Source organism: Micropterus dolomieu, linkage group LG18 (assembly GCF_021292245.1).
Source record: "Micropterus dolomieu isolate WLL.071019.BEF.003 ecotype Adirondacks linkage group LG18, ASM2129224v1, whole genome shotgun sequence".
NCBI lineage: Eukaryota > Metazoa > Chordata > Actinopteri > Centrarchiformes > Centrarchidae > Micropterus > Micropterus dolomieu.
This window is the reverse complement of record NC_060167.1, coordinates 22093376-22111776: the sequence shown is the minus strand read 5'-3', so window position 1 is coordinate 22111776 and position 18401 is coordinate 22093376. Positions and strand designations below refer to the sequence as shown.

The following is an 18401-nucleotide window of genomic DNA, read 5'->3' as shown; positions in this document are numbered from 1 at the left end:
TCTACCTCAGATTTGTGAAGTGATCCACTGTTTGGCATCAAGTGTTGACCATAAAGACGAGTTTAAACCACAATTAACCATCAGGTTTCTTCAACTTTTCCTCAGTAGCAAAAATCAGCCTTTAAACTCAAAAGAAATAAAGATTTGATACTTATTGTGATAATTATCGATATCGAAAGATATGAAACTTTTTATCGTGATAACATTTTTGGCCATATCGTCCAGCCCTAGATACAACTGATAAGTGTTGTTTAGTTTGGCCACATCTCCTAATGTAAAAGAAAGTTTAAGCAGCTAAGAATTTCGTCTCATTGTGAAAATGCTGTCCATTAATAGCTAAGACGATACATTTAATTGGTATTTCATTAGATTCATCAAAGATGATCTAGTCCCGCACACGTGATCACAAATCACAACCCTGCTGGGCTGCAGTAGTGGGAGAACTCTACCACTTTTGTGTCTCTCAGTTTGAGAGACAAAAGCAAATTCAATATTTACTTGATTTCGAAGTTGTGGAAAGAGACAGATTGAAAAGAGCATTTGGTTGAAAAAGCATGGGGCTGAGACACAAGTGGCTGGCTGGAAACCAAACAGAACCATCTCCCCTGGCCTGTCACAGCCCAGAGACCAGAGTGTCTCATTGGTTGTGTGATGTGCTGAAAGGGACCTCATTAATATGCAAGTGAGCCCACTGTGAAACTGCCAAGAGGACTGAAAGCCCTCAGCCCTTGAAACAAAACTTTCAACACTCAAAACCATTTTTGATTGACTTGATTGTGCAAACTTTGTTTTATTAGTACTATTTAAATAGTTATTTTTATCATAATCTTAAACTTATGGCTGGCACATATGGACAAGGTGTAGCTGGACAGCTGTATATGAGAAAATCAGGAAATTGTGCTTTCTGCACATGAACACCTTGTTTAAATGCAGATGTAACTTATATGAATGTATGTAGAGTCTCTTTCAACAGAGATCAGTTGTTATCTACAGAAGGAAGCACTCACAGAGCTCATACCGCCCTAATCCTTTAAATCCGTTTTTCTAATAACAGCAAATAGAGTATGTAATGTGTATCTGAATCCAGATCTGCATCAGCAACACACATCCTATCCACACCTACAATAACTTCTTTCTTTTTTGGCCTAACTTTCCATTAGATTTGACGAAGTAGTTTTGCGATATCCTGAATCAATGATATAACCGGATCAGACAAACTGAAAACTTGGCAATGGTAATTATATTGTATGGCTTTTGTGAGCTACTTCCTTCACATTTAAATATTTCATTACTGCCGGTGTTAAAAATAACTTGCACATCTTGCATCAACCAGGAGACATTTTCAAGAGAACTCTAAAACTGGATTTAATTGAAATCCAGTCATTAATGCTGTCATATTCTGTGACTGACACATTCTTGCAAGCATAATTTTTCTTTTTTTTTTGACACAACGCGCAAGTCTAGCGTCAACTGGAGGGAATATTTATTAAGAATTAGATTAAATGAAACTCAGTTATTAGTGCTGCAGTTTCCTGTGACTCACATTTTTGCAAGCATAATTATCCTTTTGTTAGAATTAAGAATAGAGAGATTCCCCACATAGTATTCCTGAAATCTATTATTTGACCGTCTTACAAAAGAAGATGCTCACACAACTGAGTCTAGTTTGGGACTGAGGGTTTGCATTTGAGAGAGTTTTGTTTGTTCTCTCTTTTTAGGTAGCCGAAAGAATTCACTCCTACTCGTCTATGAAGATAAGTACCCTTTTCACTTCACTGTCAGTTAAAGAGTCCCATATACCTTTTTCACAACAGACATTTTGATATGTGATAGACGGAAAAAGTACATGTATAAATTAAAAACATCAATAATTGCTGCTTACCAATAAGCTTAACCGGTTCCAGGGGTCTGGTATGTTATATGAATCATTTGTGGCAATAAATAACATGCTTTGTGAAATAAGTCTTATAGGGGGGTTTAAGTCAACTCAGTGAGTGCACTAACAACATGTTATCCAAAAATGTGTACAGAGAAGTAATTTGGCCATTTGGAGAGACTTGTTTTTGTGTTTTGTGTATCCCTTGCTCAAGCCCCCATGTATTTGGGGGAGTGGAAGTGTGCCTTTATTAATGACATCTCAAAAGCATCATGCGTGTAGGTGTTCACTGATGTGCACATTTGAGAGGATTTTAAAGGAACAGTGTATCGGAGAGATTTGTGAAACCGCCTCAGCCAAAACACTAGGCCTTTCATTCATACGTATCAGCTGTAGAAATGCACATTTCTCAACCCTTGTTTTAAGGATAAGCAGGGAGGGTTTCTGACTGACAGTAGGAAAATGTCAAAGCCAGGAAACCAGCGGCTCCATTTCAATACACAATAATCAGGGCCTAAGCTTTGAGCTCCTCCTTGCTCATATCTTTTGATACTGCATGTAAACAACTTCTTTAAAACATTGTGACAAACTTGCCAGTTGTCACTGGTCATGTCAGCTTGTACATATTAAGCTTTTGCCTCCATTGACAAACTGTAAACTTGTTAGAATTATTGATTTTAACATCCTCCCAAAGTAAGTTTGAAGTGGCCCACTTTATCTTCACATTGTGAGGTTAGTACAGATCTCCCTACAAGATCTTTATTTTAAATAACATAATGTGAGAATTAGCTGGAAGCAGGAACCACCAGCAAACTGAGAAGCGCAGTTTAAATGATGACATGACTCACTGCCTCTCGATACTCTCAAATGCTGTGTACTTGTGTAAACATTTCTGCTCAGCATTGTAAATGTGAAGTAAAATAGACCACAAATCAGCAAATACAAGGTCAATTTCTTGCCTTAAATCTATTCAGAATCCAATCTTGGTGTATATACTTGAGTATGGAATTTCATGTTTCAAGTTTTTTAATCTAAAGCAAAATCCATTCCAAGGTGGACCCTGGTAACTGTTGTGGTCCATGTGTAACACAGGAAAGTGCAGTGCAGATATCTATGTCTGTGTCTTCTGTGCGATTTGGTCCATCACTAAATTGTCTCTCATCCACAGGGCTGGTAATAAATGTTCATGGTGCACTGCCTGTTAATGGCCCATTTCAAGCCTGCTGGCTGTGAGCCAAAGAGTGGCAAGCTAAATGGGCCAAACTCTGAACATAAGGTAGCTAGAAGATTGCATTTATCAGAGGTGAGGACAGCCTTGTGTACAAAATCAGCTACAGTACAGAGGTGTGCAGGAGTGTGTGTGTGTGTGTGTGTGTGTGTGTGTGTGTGTGTGTGTGTGAGTGAGTGTGTGTGAGTGTGTGTGTGAGAGACAGAACAGAAAAGTATTCCTAAAGTTTCCTAAAATACACTACACTGGAAGACTTCATTTTGCACCTAGGTCAGCATATCAGGGCCATTGCAGGTAAAATAAATTTTAAAAAGTACTAATTATGGAGCGGGGAGAGGGGGGTAATATTCCAAGGGAGAAAAAAAATAAGTTGAAAAATCTAGTTTAAAGTTGTAAATTTTCCAGAAAAAACATGGATATTTTCTGAAATTAAAGTGGTAAATTTTCCAGAAAAAACATGGATATTTTCTGAAATTAAAGTGGTAAATTTAAGAGAAGAAAGTCACACATTTCTAAGATTATAAAATCACAAATTTACAAGAAAAAAACTCTCAGATGTGCTTATGTTATTTAACGACTCTGTGACTTTAATCTTGGGATATTTTCCCCTCCCCCAGCTCCATAATCCCCCCCCACCAACCTATAACGGCCCTAATGCGCTGCTGTACCTGCTTTACTTGAATGAAAAAAAAAGATGAGTCATTTGTGGTGCACACTTGCTTCAATATCCACAAATTAACGTGCTGCTATAATTCTCTACCCTCATGTTCATGCTGCACATACTGATCCTCAAATAAATGTTGGAATACCATGTATAGCTAAATTTTCCTAATGCAGTTGGTGCTATATGAATATGTCAGAGATGGTGGGAGGAAAAGCAAAACAATGAGCAGTCACTCACTTCATCTGCTTCACAATGGTGCTCTTCCCTGACTCTCCAGCACCTGCAGAGAGAACAAAAACAGGTTAAAAATACACTCCCGTTAGCTGAGAAATGTAAACAGGCAGCCAGAGAGGCCGCCTCACATCTGGACCCTTTCTCTTCCTCCCCTCCTTTTACCTCCCAGGCTTTGCTTTAGCTCTGAAACAGACTTCAGCACTCATTTTCATCCTGGACCAGTCTCCTGTTCTCTCCTACTGTATAACTACAAGGATTCTGCCCCTATATCTCAGTCAGCTCTATCTGTAGTCTAAATTCAAGTAGTAATACAGGGGTGTCTTTTTTTCACAGGAATCATCCCAGCCACTCACAACCTTTCAAAAGGAACAAAAAACACTTGCTATCCTATTCCCCTCTTTATTTCAAGACAAGTCATTTTATCATGATAAACATTTTAATGGAAATGTCTTGCACTGACAGGATATGTGCTTTTCTTATCCACTACTATGTTTATTCTAACAGCCTGAGGTGACCAGGGAGAGCTCATCTGCCACAAGGAATCTAACACTACACGACACTACACTACACACACACACACACACACACACACACACACCCACCCAGGGGTGCCTGTCAGTACACTCGCCTCAGGTGAAGTCTTTCTCAGATGACCCTCAAAATACACTACTATGCAGCACGCACATGCACAGTGTAGCCCCTGGGTAGAAATGGGCAAAGATAGTTTCCACCGACAGCTGTCAGCTCATACTCCTCTGTGTGGTATGCTAATAGAGAAGAATGTGCACTTTGCCTTGAAAAAAAGACAGTTTGAACAAATATCCAACCGACTGTGAAAGGTGAGTTATTGCATACCTTGCTTTGTGCCAAGGCTAGGGTTGGGTACTGTTTAAAATTTTTACGATACCAGTTCGAAAACCAGTACTCTTAAAGTACTTCATTCGATACCTTGCGTAAAATGCTACCTGTTGAAGCCATAGTAGTTGATTGGTATTATTTTTATTGGGATGGACATTTATCTACAATGAAAATAATCATTGGCTGCTGCCCTAATACAAACACATTGTTACATTCTCCATTTTTAATCCACCTCATGATTCTCAAGTCCACACTCTCCCCTCCAAGCAATTTGCAAATCACACTGTGATGAAGGGCTCATCCATCTGCTGTACAGTCTGTGGGCCATATTGTTAAGCGGGAGGAAAAGCATAGAAAGAAATGCTCTCTCTGGCTCACCGCATACCTTGAGTGTGACTGAAAACTGTAAATACATTCCCTGCTGAAGAAAATGGGAAATAACTAAGATGCAGACTGATTCAGGCAGGCAGTGTGCAAATCACAGATGATGATGAAACTCTAATATTGGTTTAAAGCTCAAAAGGCCATCAAAATAGTCTTCACTTAAACCTCCTCACACCAACTCTGTATACCTGTATGTATTAGAACAAACTTTTGGGGTTGAAGCACTCATAACAGAAACTAATAATTTGTAACTTTTCACTAATCTGGAGGACAGCCACACAGTAAGACAGTCATGACCGAGCTTGTCCCTGGAGCCTCTCTGGCTCAGCTGCACATCAGCGAGTCTGGAGCCAAACTGCGAGACCTGTGAGTTCATGAATCTGACTGATCAGAGTCGAGCTAGTGCACACACACACACACCCACACACACACACACACACACACACACCCACCAAGCCCTTGCTCTCCTGAAAGTAGTAAACATGCCCTTTGGAATTTGTCCACTGAACCTGACGCTGCTAACAGCTAGAAATGAGCGGTGAAGTTGTGGCACATACCTCAGCGCCACTGCTGCTTTGATTAACAAATAGCAAGTAACAGATCCCTTTACTGTACCATACAAATGCACTTAACAGCCTGGACTTTGTGTATTCTCAGTTTCCTAGCTTATAGAATCTGTCCGTTCAAATGATTTCACAGCAAAAATAACGTGTTCCTCATTACACATGACAGTAACTTTAATGTGAGAGGACCACACTCTAAAATATTTAACTGAAAGCACAATGGTTTGAGTATAAAGTGGGGTTTTATGAATATCTAAAAAATGATGAACAATGGACTGATGCTGCATTAATCCTTATTATTAGTACTTCAGCGACCACAATGCACATACATTTGCAAAGGCAAGTAAAGTCCTGCACTGTGTCGCTTTAATATTTCATACTTGCCAGCTGGCGGAAAAAGGCTGCCAACAACTGTACAAGTACATGTACTTTAATAAGACGGTTTGCAGAATTCCTGGAGGACTGGGGAGACTTTGTTTCTACTAATAAAACCTTAACTGGATTAAACACACACACACACACACACACACACACACACACACATTTAGTAGGACAGCTGGGACTGCTCAGGGATCATAGGGGATGTTTTTGTCATGGTCACTGATGTGATCCGAGTGGCAATCACTCTCAAGATTGGGGCAATAAGCATATGTTGCTGGTGGTTCTGTGGGGAAAAGCTGTATCAGGAACTCAAGGCCTGCTGACTGTCAGACTGATACCACTGATCCTGTCGCTATTACACAACACACTTTGTCTGATCTCCAGCTAATGCTGCATTATCACCATATCTCCCTTTGGACCATGGAGGCACACACACGTTCTGAAGATTGTTAGGAAAAATGACAGCAGGTTCTAACCGGTGGCCTCTGAATAGACTTAAGTCATAATCAGATCTCTGCAGTGCCAAAATAGAACAAACCATGTGGTAGAATTAGTTTTGTTTTTCTGCTTTTTCAGCACAAAAAAAATGAACACCTTCTTAACTTAGCTAAGCTCAAATGTGATCTAACCTAAAACATAACTAAGCTGACCTTTAACCCATCCCCTCTAAACAAACTGAACTGGTATGAAGATGAAATGAACACTAATGCATTTAACTAAACGCCAAGACACAGAAGAAACGGACTGATTGTGCGGTGCAGGGGATGAAGAAAAGTTGAGTTTGCAGGAAAATAAATACTGTCCACTGCCTAGCAACTGGGCAACATGTACGACAGTTGTGGTTCTCTGACTCATGGTATAAAAAGAGCAGAGAAAAAAAGAGGGGATACTGCCAGTTTCCAATTCCATTTGAATTTAGTTAGCTTTTGTGTGTTTTGTCACATTTCCTTCACCCTCACAAATAAAATACAAAAATGGACAAAGAGGAAAAATTTGAGTGTGTGCGCAAGCTTAAATATCATCTGTCTGTGTGTGTGTGTTGGGGAAGAAGTGGGTATTAGCATGAAGATATGTAGTACTAGGAGAAAGCAGCAGGGGATTTGTAAATCTCACAGCAAGACTCAGGAAATTGCCCGATTACCCATAGGTTACAATGTGACTTGCAGACAGGCAGAACCAATACGCAGATGGACGCTAGGGGAATCTGCGCCAGGGAGCCCACAGGCTTAACCGGGGTCCAGCTGCCGCAGGACACCGCCTGGGCCAGACCCAGGATGGAAGGACTGTATTCACAGGTGTGTGGGGAGGTGTCATTAACAGTGACACAAGCAGGTCAGATGACAGTCACGGTAAGTGAGTAAGGTTTCTGAGCCATTCCCCGTGAACATTACACCGGCACAGAAACAGCTTTGATCAAGTCCCAGGTGGCTGCAGACTAAAGCAAACCTCTGCTAATTGCAAAAAAGGAGAGAATACACTGATCCCTTTGCATCAGGTAAGATCTAAGTGTGTTGTTGCCCCAGGGTACCTGGTGGTTTCATTTATTTTATTGCTAGAGCTGATAAAAGAAATTACTCCTGTTTGTTTGTTTGTTGAGACAACATGGGATCCACTTAATACTTCATAGGACTAAAATGAGTACACCTGTGATTGGGTATCTACCTTTGTTTGCCGATTTTAAATTAAATGCAACTATCGTTAATATACCAGGGGAACTGTGCCTACTCCCACTGTGAAAATGTGGTATTTGGGGCTTGAGTGTAAACAGCTTTTGAGCAAATTATTTTTGTCTTGGTAGGGAAAAAGTGATAATAAAATGGTACACAGCACTACCACCTATCATTGTCCACGATGTAAAATTTTGTTGAGGTGGTCCAGTTTTCTACCTTTGCTTTGTGGTGACTGGACTTTAGGTTTACCGAACACGTACATTCACATTTTTGCCATTTTTTTTAACCACTGCATAAATTAAATGGTCAAAATGTGCTTTATTCAGTGTTTCCCACAAGATTTGGAGAGACTATGGTGGGTGGGTGTCCGAGGCCCAAAAGGGTCCGGTAGAGTAAATTACCTGTGTCCATTTACGTTTAATGGACATATGTAATATGTTTTATACTTTCTGTGAATATAATCCAATTAATCTTATTTCCATATTGTATAGACACCTTATTTTGAAAACCGGACATTCATCAAGTCCGACCCAGTTTGATAAATAATGTTGTATGTGGTTCTTGTACCAAGTAACATCAAGACTTTAGGTAGGACTTTCATACTGCAACACTTGTCTTTGTAAAGAGAGAAAATGACAGGATAAAGTCGTTAACCTGCCTGTCAGCTAGCACTGGTCAGTTTCAGTTACCATAAAGGCTTGAATACATGGACACTCCAAACGTAGGTGCGGTTTTCTTAATCGCCTTCTCAGAAACGAGTGATAGAAACACTCAAAGTGGGTCAGAATATTTTTTGCCTTTTCTGAGAAGTCAGCCACAGATGGAGTGGATGTGCTGGGAGACAATTCAGCAGAACAGTGTCTGCAAACGGTGATTTTTGCGTCTTTCTCAGACACTTTAAAATGCTTCCACACTGCCGACATGTCAACGTAATTTGACAGAGACCATGACTTTTGACGTATTAGGCCGAACACCAAAAATGCTTTTTTTTTTGGGCCGATTCATTTCGGTGGCCGAGCATTCGGTGCATCCATAACCACCTTGCTACTCAACAAGCCTAGAAAACAGTACCGTCAATTTACACAGATTTTTTTCTGTTTAACTGTGAAACCTAATAAGGAATTTCAGTTTTCTTTTGTAGAAACAGGATCTGTGAAAAGAACTGACAAAGCTCGACTCCCACATTTGACCAGTGATGAAACCTGCCAAAGGGAATAAGTGTGGCAGCCTGCTCTTCTGTGAGAATTCCTGGCATGCTCACATTGTCTCTAGAGTTTCGTTATTCAGTGAAGCATGAAGAACTGACAAGTCCAGACATAAAAGGAGGAAAGAATGAGGGTACTTCCCACTGTTCTGTGTCAAGACAGAGGATCATAAAATAATCAACTTATTTCTCTATCTTCCTACAGTACCTACGTGTTGCGTCAGCATCTTGCAGACACAGCCTCATCAAGCTTAATATGTTAAATGTTTCACAGGTCTGCCTCCGCCCAGGGTATTAAGGCTTTTACTCTGTGTGTATGAATAAATATGCATGTGTTCGGAGCAAGTTTGACCCATCCTGGTGAGGCTGGGTGCAGGACACAAAGGCAGCAGTGTGGGCCGCTGCTAGCTGAGAAGACAGGCCCGCTGTTGATGTTTACGCCTGAACCTTTCCAATCAGCGCTACAGCTCACACAAGCTTCTCACGCTGCTCCGCCTCCTTTCACTCAGCATGACAACTGCCTTTGCCAGGCCACAGCAAATCGTTTTATGGCCACTGGCAAAGGGAAAGGCTTGAGGGGACATGACTGAAGAAGTTAAATCTCACTGCTGATGAGAGGAACATATGTTGAACTGGGAAAATGAGTTTAGACAATAAGCACTTAAGCTCAGTTTTAGAGCTTTAACAAATCTCTTCATAAAACAATCCACGGTCTAATCTATCACTAATGATGTCATGAAAGGTGAAACTTTTGAGATTTTGAGGGTGTTTTTGTGGTAATATAACAATACCAGGGCATGTACCCTTAAAGTCCCAGTCCTGATTGTCAGTCAGTCACAACTTATCATTATGTATCCATATAAAACAAGATTGTACAATGAAATGAAAGTTTATAATCCCTTCATGCTACACACATAGCATTTAAAAGATAATTAAAACAGGGTAACATATAAAATAAAACAATATACATTGGCTATACATGTATACACCCAGGAAATAATTTTGGCCTGAGGAGAATTACAATGGCCCCAAACTGAATGTGGGTATAATAATAACCCAAACACCTATGCAATATAATATAATCCAATATAATCCAACTGAACGTTTCACAAAGTAGTTTTCCTTGCAGGGCAATTGACATGAATTGAATTAAAGTGCATACTGTAGGTGTTCATGATGTTGTGTCCACATTCTGCAGGAGTGGGTTGTTCAATACTACACCTCCAATATGTTCATGTAGTCCTCTTTCAAACAGGCTTTTACAAGCTGTTCACAATGTCCCAAGTAGACTGTGTAATTACTGAAGTAATTGATGCAGCCATTTGTATTGAACCATCAGGCATGCAGACAACTTACTGAAAAATTAATAAAGCGTCGGCTCTGCTTTGTGATAAATGAATGTCACACCCTTTAATGAGACAATTGTTTGACTGCTCCTTGTGCTGCCACTGTGAATGCAGAGAATGTTAAGTAACAAACAAAGAGAAAGTTGAATAAGACAATGGAAAGAACACAAGAACATTTTCTTTTAAAGTCAGGCTCAGCCCATCCACTAAATCTATAATGGGACGGCCCCCTGGTCCTTCCTGTCCCCACTTCAGAGCAGATCTGTTGAATAAATCAATATCTGACCCCTTGGTGACAGGCTGACCCATGAAAATTAAGTATGCTCTGCCTTTAAAAGCTCAACTCTGAAGACAACAATGGATGTCGTGATGCTTCAAATCAATAATCACTGAGACTTAATGCTGTTAACTACCGTTAATGCAATTTTTCCTGCTTTCTTGATGTGCTCATAAATATTGGTCCCAGTGCAGGCAAGGCTGGTCTCACTGTTAAGACATCACTTTTCACTGACTTAAGACTTCTCACAGTCTCTAGTCTCACTCTCAGCCGCCTGAGACTCGAACAAATAACCCTGCTTGAATTCTCACAACCTCCCCTCTTACACACAGTCCACGAAACATACAGGGGGAAAGTGATGAGGCAGCTTGTGTTGGTGCCAAGCTGAGTAACTAAAGTGATAAAGGAAGCCATGGGAATTCAAGGAAACAGGTAGAAAAGAAGTGCGTGGGGAAAGAGAGGGGGAAAAAAACAAAACAACAAAAGCGCAGAGTTGGCAACTCCTGCCTACAGCAGGATCCAGTGAGACAAGGCTGCCTCACTATACTGAACTCTCAGATATCTCATATGCAACAAAAAAGCCTTAATCACTTCTCCATCTCCCCACAGCCTTACTCTCTCCTTATTTTATAATCTAATTAATTAAAATTTTCCATCATTTCTAAAACTCTTCCTCCCACTGTCCTCGGCCGCCTACACACCAGCAGTGAGGCGGCCCGATGCCGCCTGTTCTTCTCAGCTAGGCCTATGTGTTGAGAAATGTGCTAATCCAGACTCAAGACCAGAGGCCCTCCAAGAGACACATGTGCCACTTCCTATTCTCAGATCCAATCAAGGAGGAAATGGAAGCAGCTTGCATGAACATGTGTACGCTCGAGAATGCAAAAAAAGACACACACACACAAAACGGGAAAATCTGTCTGTTTTATAGACAGGAATTGAGAGATTCAGTCTCCTCCAACAGATGGCTACCATGCCTCAGGCAAAGAGCAAGTCTGGACAGCACAGTGACAACTGCTGCCAAAGCAGAGAGGGGTGAGAGGCAGGAAGACCAAATCTACTTCCTCTGTGTATATTGAGTATTCACTTCGCATTTGATACCAATTTTTCATACAGGTGCAAATGGCCTCAACCAATGGACAGCCACAATCAATTATCCATTAAGATGAGCTGCAAGGACCAATTCTGGAGAACTTAGACCTTTAGCGTGTTAGTATGAAACATATTTTACTGTGTTTGGAAAACCCCTCTCGCCCCGCCACCAGCAAGGCTTTGATCACGGTTATAACTGTATCAATCATTAACATCAACAATTTGTGAAAGGCATGAAAAAGCAAAACTCATATATGGGATCATAAACCTGGAGAAATTAATCAATGGAGCTTGAAGCGCAATGTGGTAGTTGTGTGACTCCTGCAGAGGTTATTAGTCACAGGAGAACCACATGGACAGGGCAGCTCCTGAGCAGTTACAGGGTTTAAAGATTAACCAATGCTCTGAAAACCAAGAGGGAGAGGAGAGGGAAAGAAAGAAGGAGAGAGCTTTTATATTCGTCAGGAATGGGGCAATACTGATATAAAAATCCAAACTCAATTTAGTGAGAATAATCGTCCTGAATACTCAGAGGTTATATACGCAGGCTGGCAGTACATTGTAAGAATACTGCACACAGAGTTTTCTATAAGCACCGGTTACCAGCCATACAGCCAACCACTAATTTAAGTACTACTGGCTACTTTATTCTATAAATTTTTGATTCTATTAAAATTGTTCTGATTAACAAGTTGTAATTCACTGTGCATGTAAATTTTACAAACAGTTCGCTTCAGAAAAATGCGAGTATGATGATAGAGCAACATTTCTGTCTCCCCATATGCTCTATATGAATGTGCGTGTGCTCAGCTGAGAGGTTGTGTCCCCCAGAGAGGTGTCTTCAGTGTTTGACAAATATTAGCAAATTAATTGTCAAAACACATTAAGAACTGTATTGATAGCACGGACAGGGTACGTCCTCATTAGACGGGCTACTTCGAAAAACACCGGTGGCAGCAACTTGATGATTGCGCAGTAAGCATTAAAAATTCCAGTAAAGCACTGCAATTTCTATATGTCACATTCACGGGCTAAATGACTGAAGAAATAATTTATTATCTTAATTTACACTGCATAGAGCTATCTCTAAGATGCACTGCAAATACAAATAGGCAATGTTGCCAAAGTAACAGGCCTATGCCTCAGCCTCACAGTGTAATTGTGCAATTTAAAATGTCTTTGATGCTTTAATTATGCAAATTAGTGTCCAATGCCCAAAATCATGTCTTAAAAATAAAATTTATATAGTAATATATATGATCAATATGTTTTTCCACATCATACATTTTATCCATAGTTTACACATTTTTGGTAATCCTGTCATTGAGTCACTTTCTCCTGCTTTCTGTAACAAAGTGAGTGTTCATTCTTAAATCATACTTGCTTTATGCTTCTAGTAAAACAATACATTAAAGCTGGGGTAGGAAATTTATTTCAAAAGCATTTTTTGTTTTATTTGTTGAATTTCTCTTTACATCCTGACAATAAATCAAATGCTCTGAAAAAAATATCCAGTATCCACAGCCGTCACAGCACTGTAATAAGCACAGCCAATCACTTGGTCCGAATAAAATGATTGGCTGTCCTTCCTGACTGTCTACTAGGGATGAAACGATCAGTTTAACGGTAATCATTTAATCATTTTAATTACCATGATAACCAGGTACGGTTAACCGTGCTGTTATAATCTCACGGCAAACACTGTCCAGCGTCTCCCAGAAGCAGGCGCGCATGCGCAGAATGCAACGTGGGCTTGTTTGGGTCAATGACAAGACGGCGGAAGACAACCCTGCAGTGATTTTTCACTCTGAAGTCCGGTCGTATTTGAGTTTTTATCAGAGTGCTGAGGGAAACTTGACTGAAGAAAATAACCTTACAGTGAACGCAGGGTGAGTTAGCTTTGGCTTTTCTCACGTTCTGTTGCTGTGTGCGTCGTGTGTCGGCAGAGTCTATTTGTCCACCGCAAATGTTAACACGTTACGCAGTTTAGTCAACCAACCAGCATATCTAGAAACGCTCCAGACTCCTCTGTATTTATGTCAGTTTTTGGGCTCATTGCAGTTACTATCACTGTCTTCTAAAGACTCATTTGTTTTCATGTAATTGTCCACGGGGTCATTGCGTTACCTATATAATATAAAATCTTGATAATAGATGATTTTCATATGTTTACAAAAGGTATTTGCTGTTATTTTATTTTTTATGCAAACAAAATGGCAACTGTATTTGTAGTTTTCAATATAAAAAACTTGAAATGGTTTCAGTGTGTGTATCAGTCCATTTTTATCTTTTTTGGCACATTTTTACAATACCGTGATAATACTGATAACCGTGATAATTTTGGTCACTATAATCGTGATTTGAAATTTTCATACCATTTCATCCCTACTGTCTACCTACCTGCACATTCATTGAACATGGAAATGTGTTTTGGGGGAGTGGCTTTAGAGGGAGGGGGTGAGATTTTTTCAGTTGGATACTTTTGAAAATCTAACTTGGTGGTTCACCAACATTGCCTGCGCCAGCTTTAACCATCACTGTGGCATGTCTTGATATAGCTTACAGTGAAGGTGTCATGAGTAGATAACAAAGAATAAGGTCTACCGATTCTTAATCACAAAAGTCAGTTAGCTAAAAAGCACAATAATGTACTAATTGTTTACAATCAGTGTATATTACGGAACAGCGGCATTAGTATGTGGCACCACATATGGGCTTTTGAGGCTAAAGTTTTTCTTCGGAGCCCCCAACCTGGCTACTATTTCCTCCCTTGCTGGCTACTAAGAAAACCCTGTGCAGACATCCTGCTTCCGTCAACAGATGACAGAAACGTAGAATGCTGCTAAGACAGGAAAAGCAAATAAAAGAGAGGGTGATAACACTGATGTATCGTGTCTGAGAAATGTTCAGCAGATAATGGAGCTCACAGGAACTCAAGACTGTCAGCCTCGAAAGTGTACAACAGGTACAATGTTCTGACAGGCTGCTGGGACATGTGGAGCAAAATGTCTTCTGTCTTTCTCCCACCGAGACATGTGGAGAGCAAAACACAAAGAAGGAAACGGCAGCTGCTTGTTTGATAGACTGACAGCTCCACGCTGGTAATCTCTACACCCCCACTCCTCTGCAGGTGCTGTCTTACCTTTCCAGACCTTGACAGTTGATCAAACAGGTTACATAACTGTCAGTCTTATTTTTATAGTCAAAGATTACAGTTTCTCAGCTGTAATGGCAAAAATCCCACATCATGTACTTCAGCAGGATTAAAATTGTGACGTGAGCATCTTCAGTTACCTAGCATCGGGTACGTAGCGTCAGGTGCTGTTTCGATGGGAAAAAGAAGCAAAGAATAAATGTGACTTTTTTCCAGCAAAAACGTCTAGGTTAGTTTTTACCCTCTAAGGTACCTCCATGTCTTGCCCTTTTCATTGATCTCTGTCTAAAAGCAACTTTCTAAACTCTCCTGGCAACTGTATTCCCATTAAAGGCCTTTTCTACACATGCCGCATGCAAGCACACCCACCCTTGCCACACACGCACAAACAAATCTGTTAAAGTAATTAGGAAATTATATGTTTCACTAATTAGATACATGGTAAGAGGGACATAGAGCAGGTAATATCTCTAAACCACCTGCTCTCCGGTCTACAGGGAGGGGGGGCCCAATCGTAAAAGTCTGAAGTGCTGCCTGAAGGTGAAGGTGCGCTTTGACGGTGGGAAAACATAAGTAGGACAAATTCAGCGGGGGTCAAGAAAAGCAGAGGTAGGAGGAGACATTGATGGGAGACTGAGATGAGTGGGACAGCAAACAGTTAATCGTAGCAGACAGCAGAGAGGATCATCTGAGGAAAATGAAGAGAGGTGAAGAGAGAGAAGGCCTTTAGAGACTCTGATGGGACACTAGAGTGAGGTCCCACTGTGACGGTGACAAATGAATTGCCTGGTCCTTGGCCTTAACTGCCAATGATTGAAACAACCTTGAAATCCACAACACTGAGAAATCCACGACTGTATATCTGTAACACTATATAATAGGGAAGCTCCTATCGAGTAAGCCAGTATTTATTACAAATGGCTGAATCATGCTCCTTAAATTTGCAGATGAGTAAAAAAATAGGCAAGGTCTCTCCCCCTCACATTTCTTTCTTGGTTTCTGGCCAAAGTGTCTCTCCTACCTCATTTCATTCGCTCTGAATTGTAGTGTAAGAAGAAGTGGCTATCAGGCCCGCTACAGTGCCAGGAGCAGTAATCACAGCCCACCAGATGGAATGAATTCATAATTGATGTCGATTTTCAAACCGTTTGCGGGGATGAAGGAGTGTAAGGCAGAAGGATACAGGAAGTCTGCAGCCGTGTGAGCTTTTTGTAACGTGCTACAACACCTGGAGCAGGCTACCTCGGCCATGGCGCTGCTACAGAGCAAATAAACAAGCCCATTTCCCAATAAAGTATGACCTTCAGAACATGCTACCACTAATATGTTCTCCTGTGTTATTAACATACTGTAGTACTTAGTGTTCAGTTCCAAAGTGATTGTATAACTTGTTAACCAGTGGACAAACTCAGCTGCTCATTTGAACAAAATGTTCATTAGTTTTAATGCCGTTGTCATAATGGAAACTAAAATCTAATTGCAAAGGGACACACACTTTTTTTTTTTAAATTTAATTTGCACCCTCTATACACTTTCCTAATACAGCTGTACTGCAACTGATAACTGTGTGTACTTTTACTGATATCAGTAAACAGACATGTGCAATCAGTTATTTAAGTAAACTTCACCTTTTCATAGAACAATTACTCAGAAAATAAAAAGGCCTTTACAAACACACTTGTGTGTAACATCAAACACCAAGATTTACTAGATCTATTCATTTGCTGGAAGCCATGATGACCATGTGTCTTTGTCCCAGCATCCTCACCCCCTCTGACACTTAATTCTATATAATTTAATCAGAGCTTACATGCATACAAATGGTGAGGTCAGGTTTAGGATTGTGTTACACGACCTCTGAAACTGTGCTAGTTACAGACAAAGACCTGGAGTAGCACCAAGGGTATTGAAAGACAATCCCTCTGCATGCAAAACACATGCATTGCACTCACACAAATACGTGCACCAACTACGGGCATGGTATCAGCAGCAGCACTGTGGGGTAGAAACGGGGTCAGATACTGAATGCCTCATACAGATGTTCAATCTGCTATGATGAACACTTCTTTAGGAGGGATAAAGCAGCACAAAGCTTTGTTTACTGCACACGTCTTTGACTGCTGCTAAACAATGTGACATGACTTCCTGTGCTTTTTGCGTCATTTGGGCTGCGGGTTCTGGTTTATTTCCTTTATTTTACATTACATTCTCCCTTTTAGTTTCTGTATGTGTGTATGTGTGTTCTGTGCTTAACATATCTATATTTAATTGTATTACACGCTCTAACTTGGTGTAAATTTTTCAGCTGTGTATCTGAATAAGTGGCAGAAGGTAAATGGTAATTTGACTGTATTATGAGTAAATGAAATGTGATTGCCTTGATTTTTGCAACCCCCCCACACACACCTTTTGTTTAAACTTAAAAATATTCAGGTGCAGATATGTGCAGTGTGTGTAAAGTCTCCAAGTCCCATTGAGGCATTGATTTAGTCAACCTTAAGAGAAGCTATTTAAAAAGGTTGCTCTCGGAGAACTTACATCAGTGTGAAACTATTTTGTCACAGTGCAATGACTAAAATGTGCTTACCGTTTGTGTTTGGCATTTAATTGAGACATATCAAATGTCTCTCACTACTGTGCGCTCCACCCATCACAAGTGTGTCAACAGCTCTACGATTTTGAGGCATTCAGACAGAAAAGCATGAAACATATTATTAAGGAAGATCACTGGACCACATTGATGTGTACCACCTCATCCTGCACTGTTTTGTGTCACCAAGAAAGCCACTCCACACTCACAGGAGGAGCCACTCTACTTGTTGGAGTTTCAGTCTCACTTCAAGCAGCAAAACAAAGCTGGGAGCTTAGCGTCTCTTACTGGCATTAGCAGTCTGCAGTCACAAAATCTGCAGCCTCTCAATGATGAGGCTGAACCATGTGAAGGAGTGCTAGCATACGATACAGTTGATGAAAACACTTTAAAAAGAAAACATGGTAGGCATACCCTTTTATTAGTCACCCTGAACTGGCAAAGAAGAATGCAAACAGGGACACAGTGATTCTGAGCTTACTGGAGGCATCTGCTGCATCATGGGACTGTAAATGTACTGCTGATGCATTATACATGCATCCATTACCCGCCTGCCTCCTGCACTAACCTTTGTACTGAGACACGCACATTCACATTTACAGGCGCACAGACAGAAGGATGGAGGAAAAAGGTGCAATGAATTATGGATTTGTTCATCAAAATATGAGCAATGAGATGTGGAAGAAGCAGTGTATAAACATTTGGATAAAAACATGTTCAGTAACAAAATCCAGACAGTGAGGCAATAGTAAAATCAGAAGTTTCATTCAACAGCAAAGAACTCAGAACTGGTCACAAATCCAGGATATTTTCCTCAATAAAAACGAGTCCACCAAAAGGCAGAACCTTGAGAATGCAGAAACCTCTGATAAGATCAAAA

At 40.5% G+C, this 18401-nt stretch overlaps 1 protein-coding gene across 2 annotated transcripts in view; it reads right to left on the bottom strand.

Moving 5' to 3' along the window:
* LOC123987349 (guanine nucleotide-binding protein G(i) subunit alpha-2-like) overlaps positions 1-18401 on the bottom strand; it is a 67166-nt gene that overhangs the window by 16500 nt on the left and 32265 nt on the right. For both annotated transcript variants that reach the window (XM_046076151.1, XM_046076152.1), the window contains exon 2: positions 4006-4048. In XM_046076151.1, coding sequence (XP_045932107.1) covers positions 4006-4048 — 43 coding nt within the window. The remainder of the gene's footprint in view (positions 1-4005; positions 4049-18401) is intronic.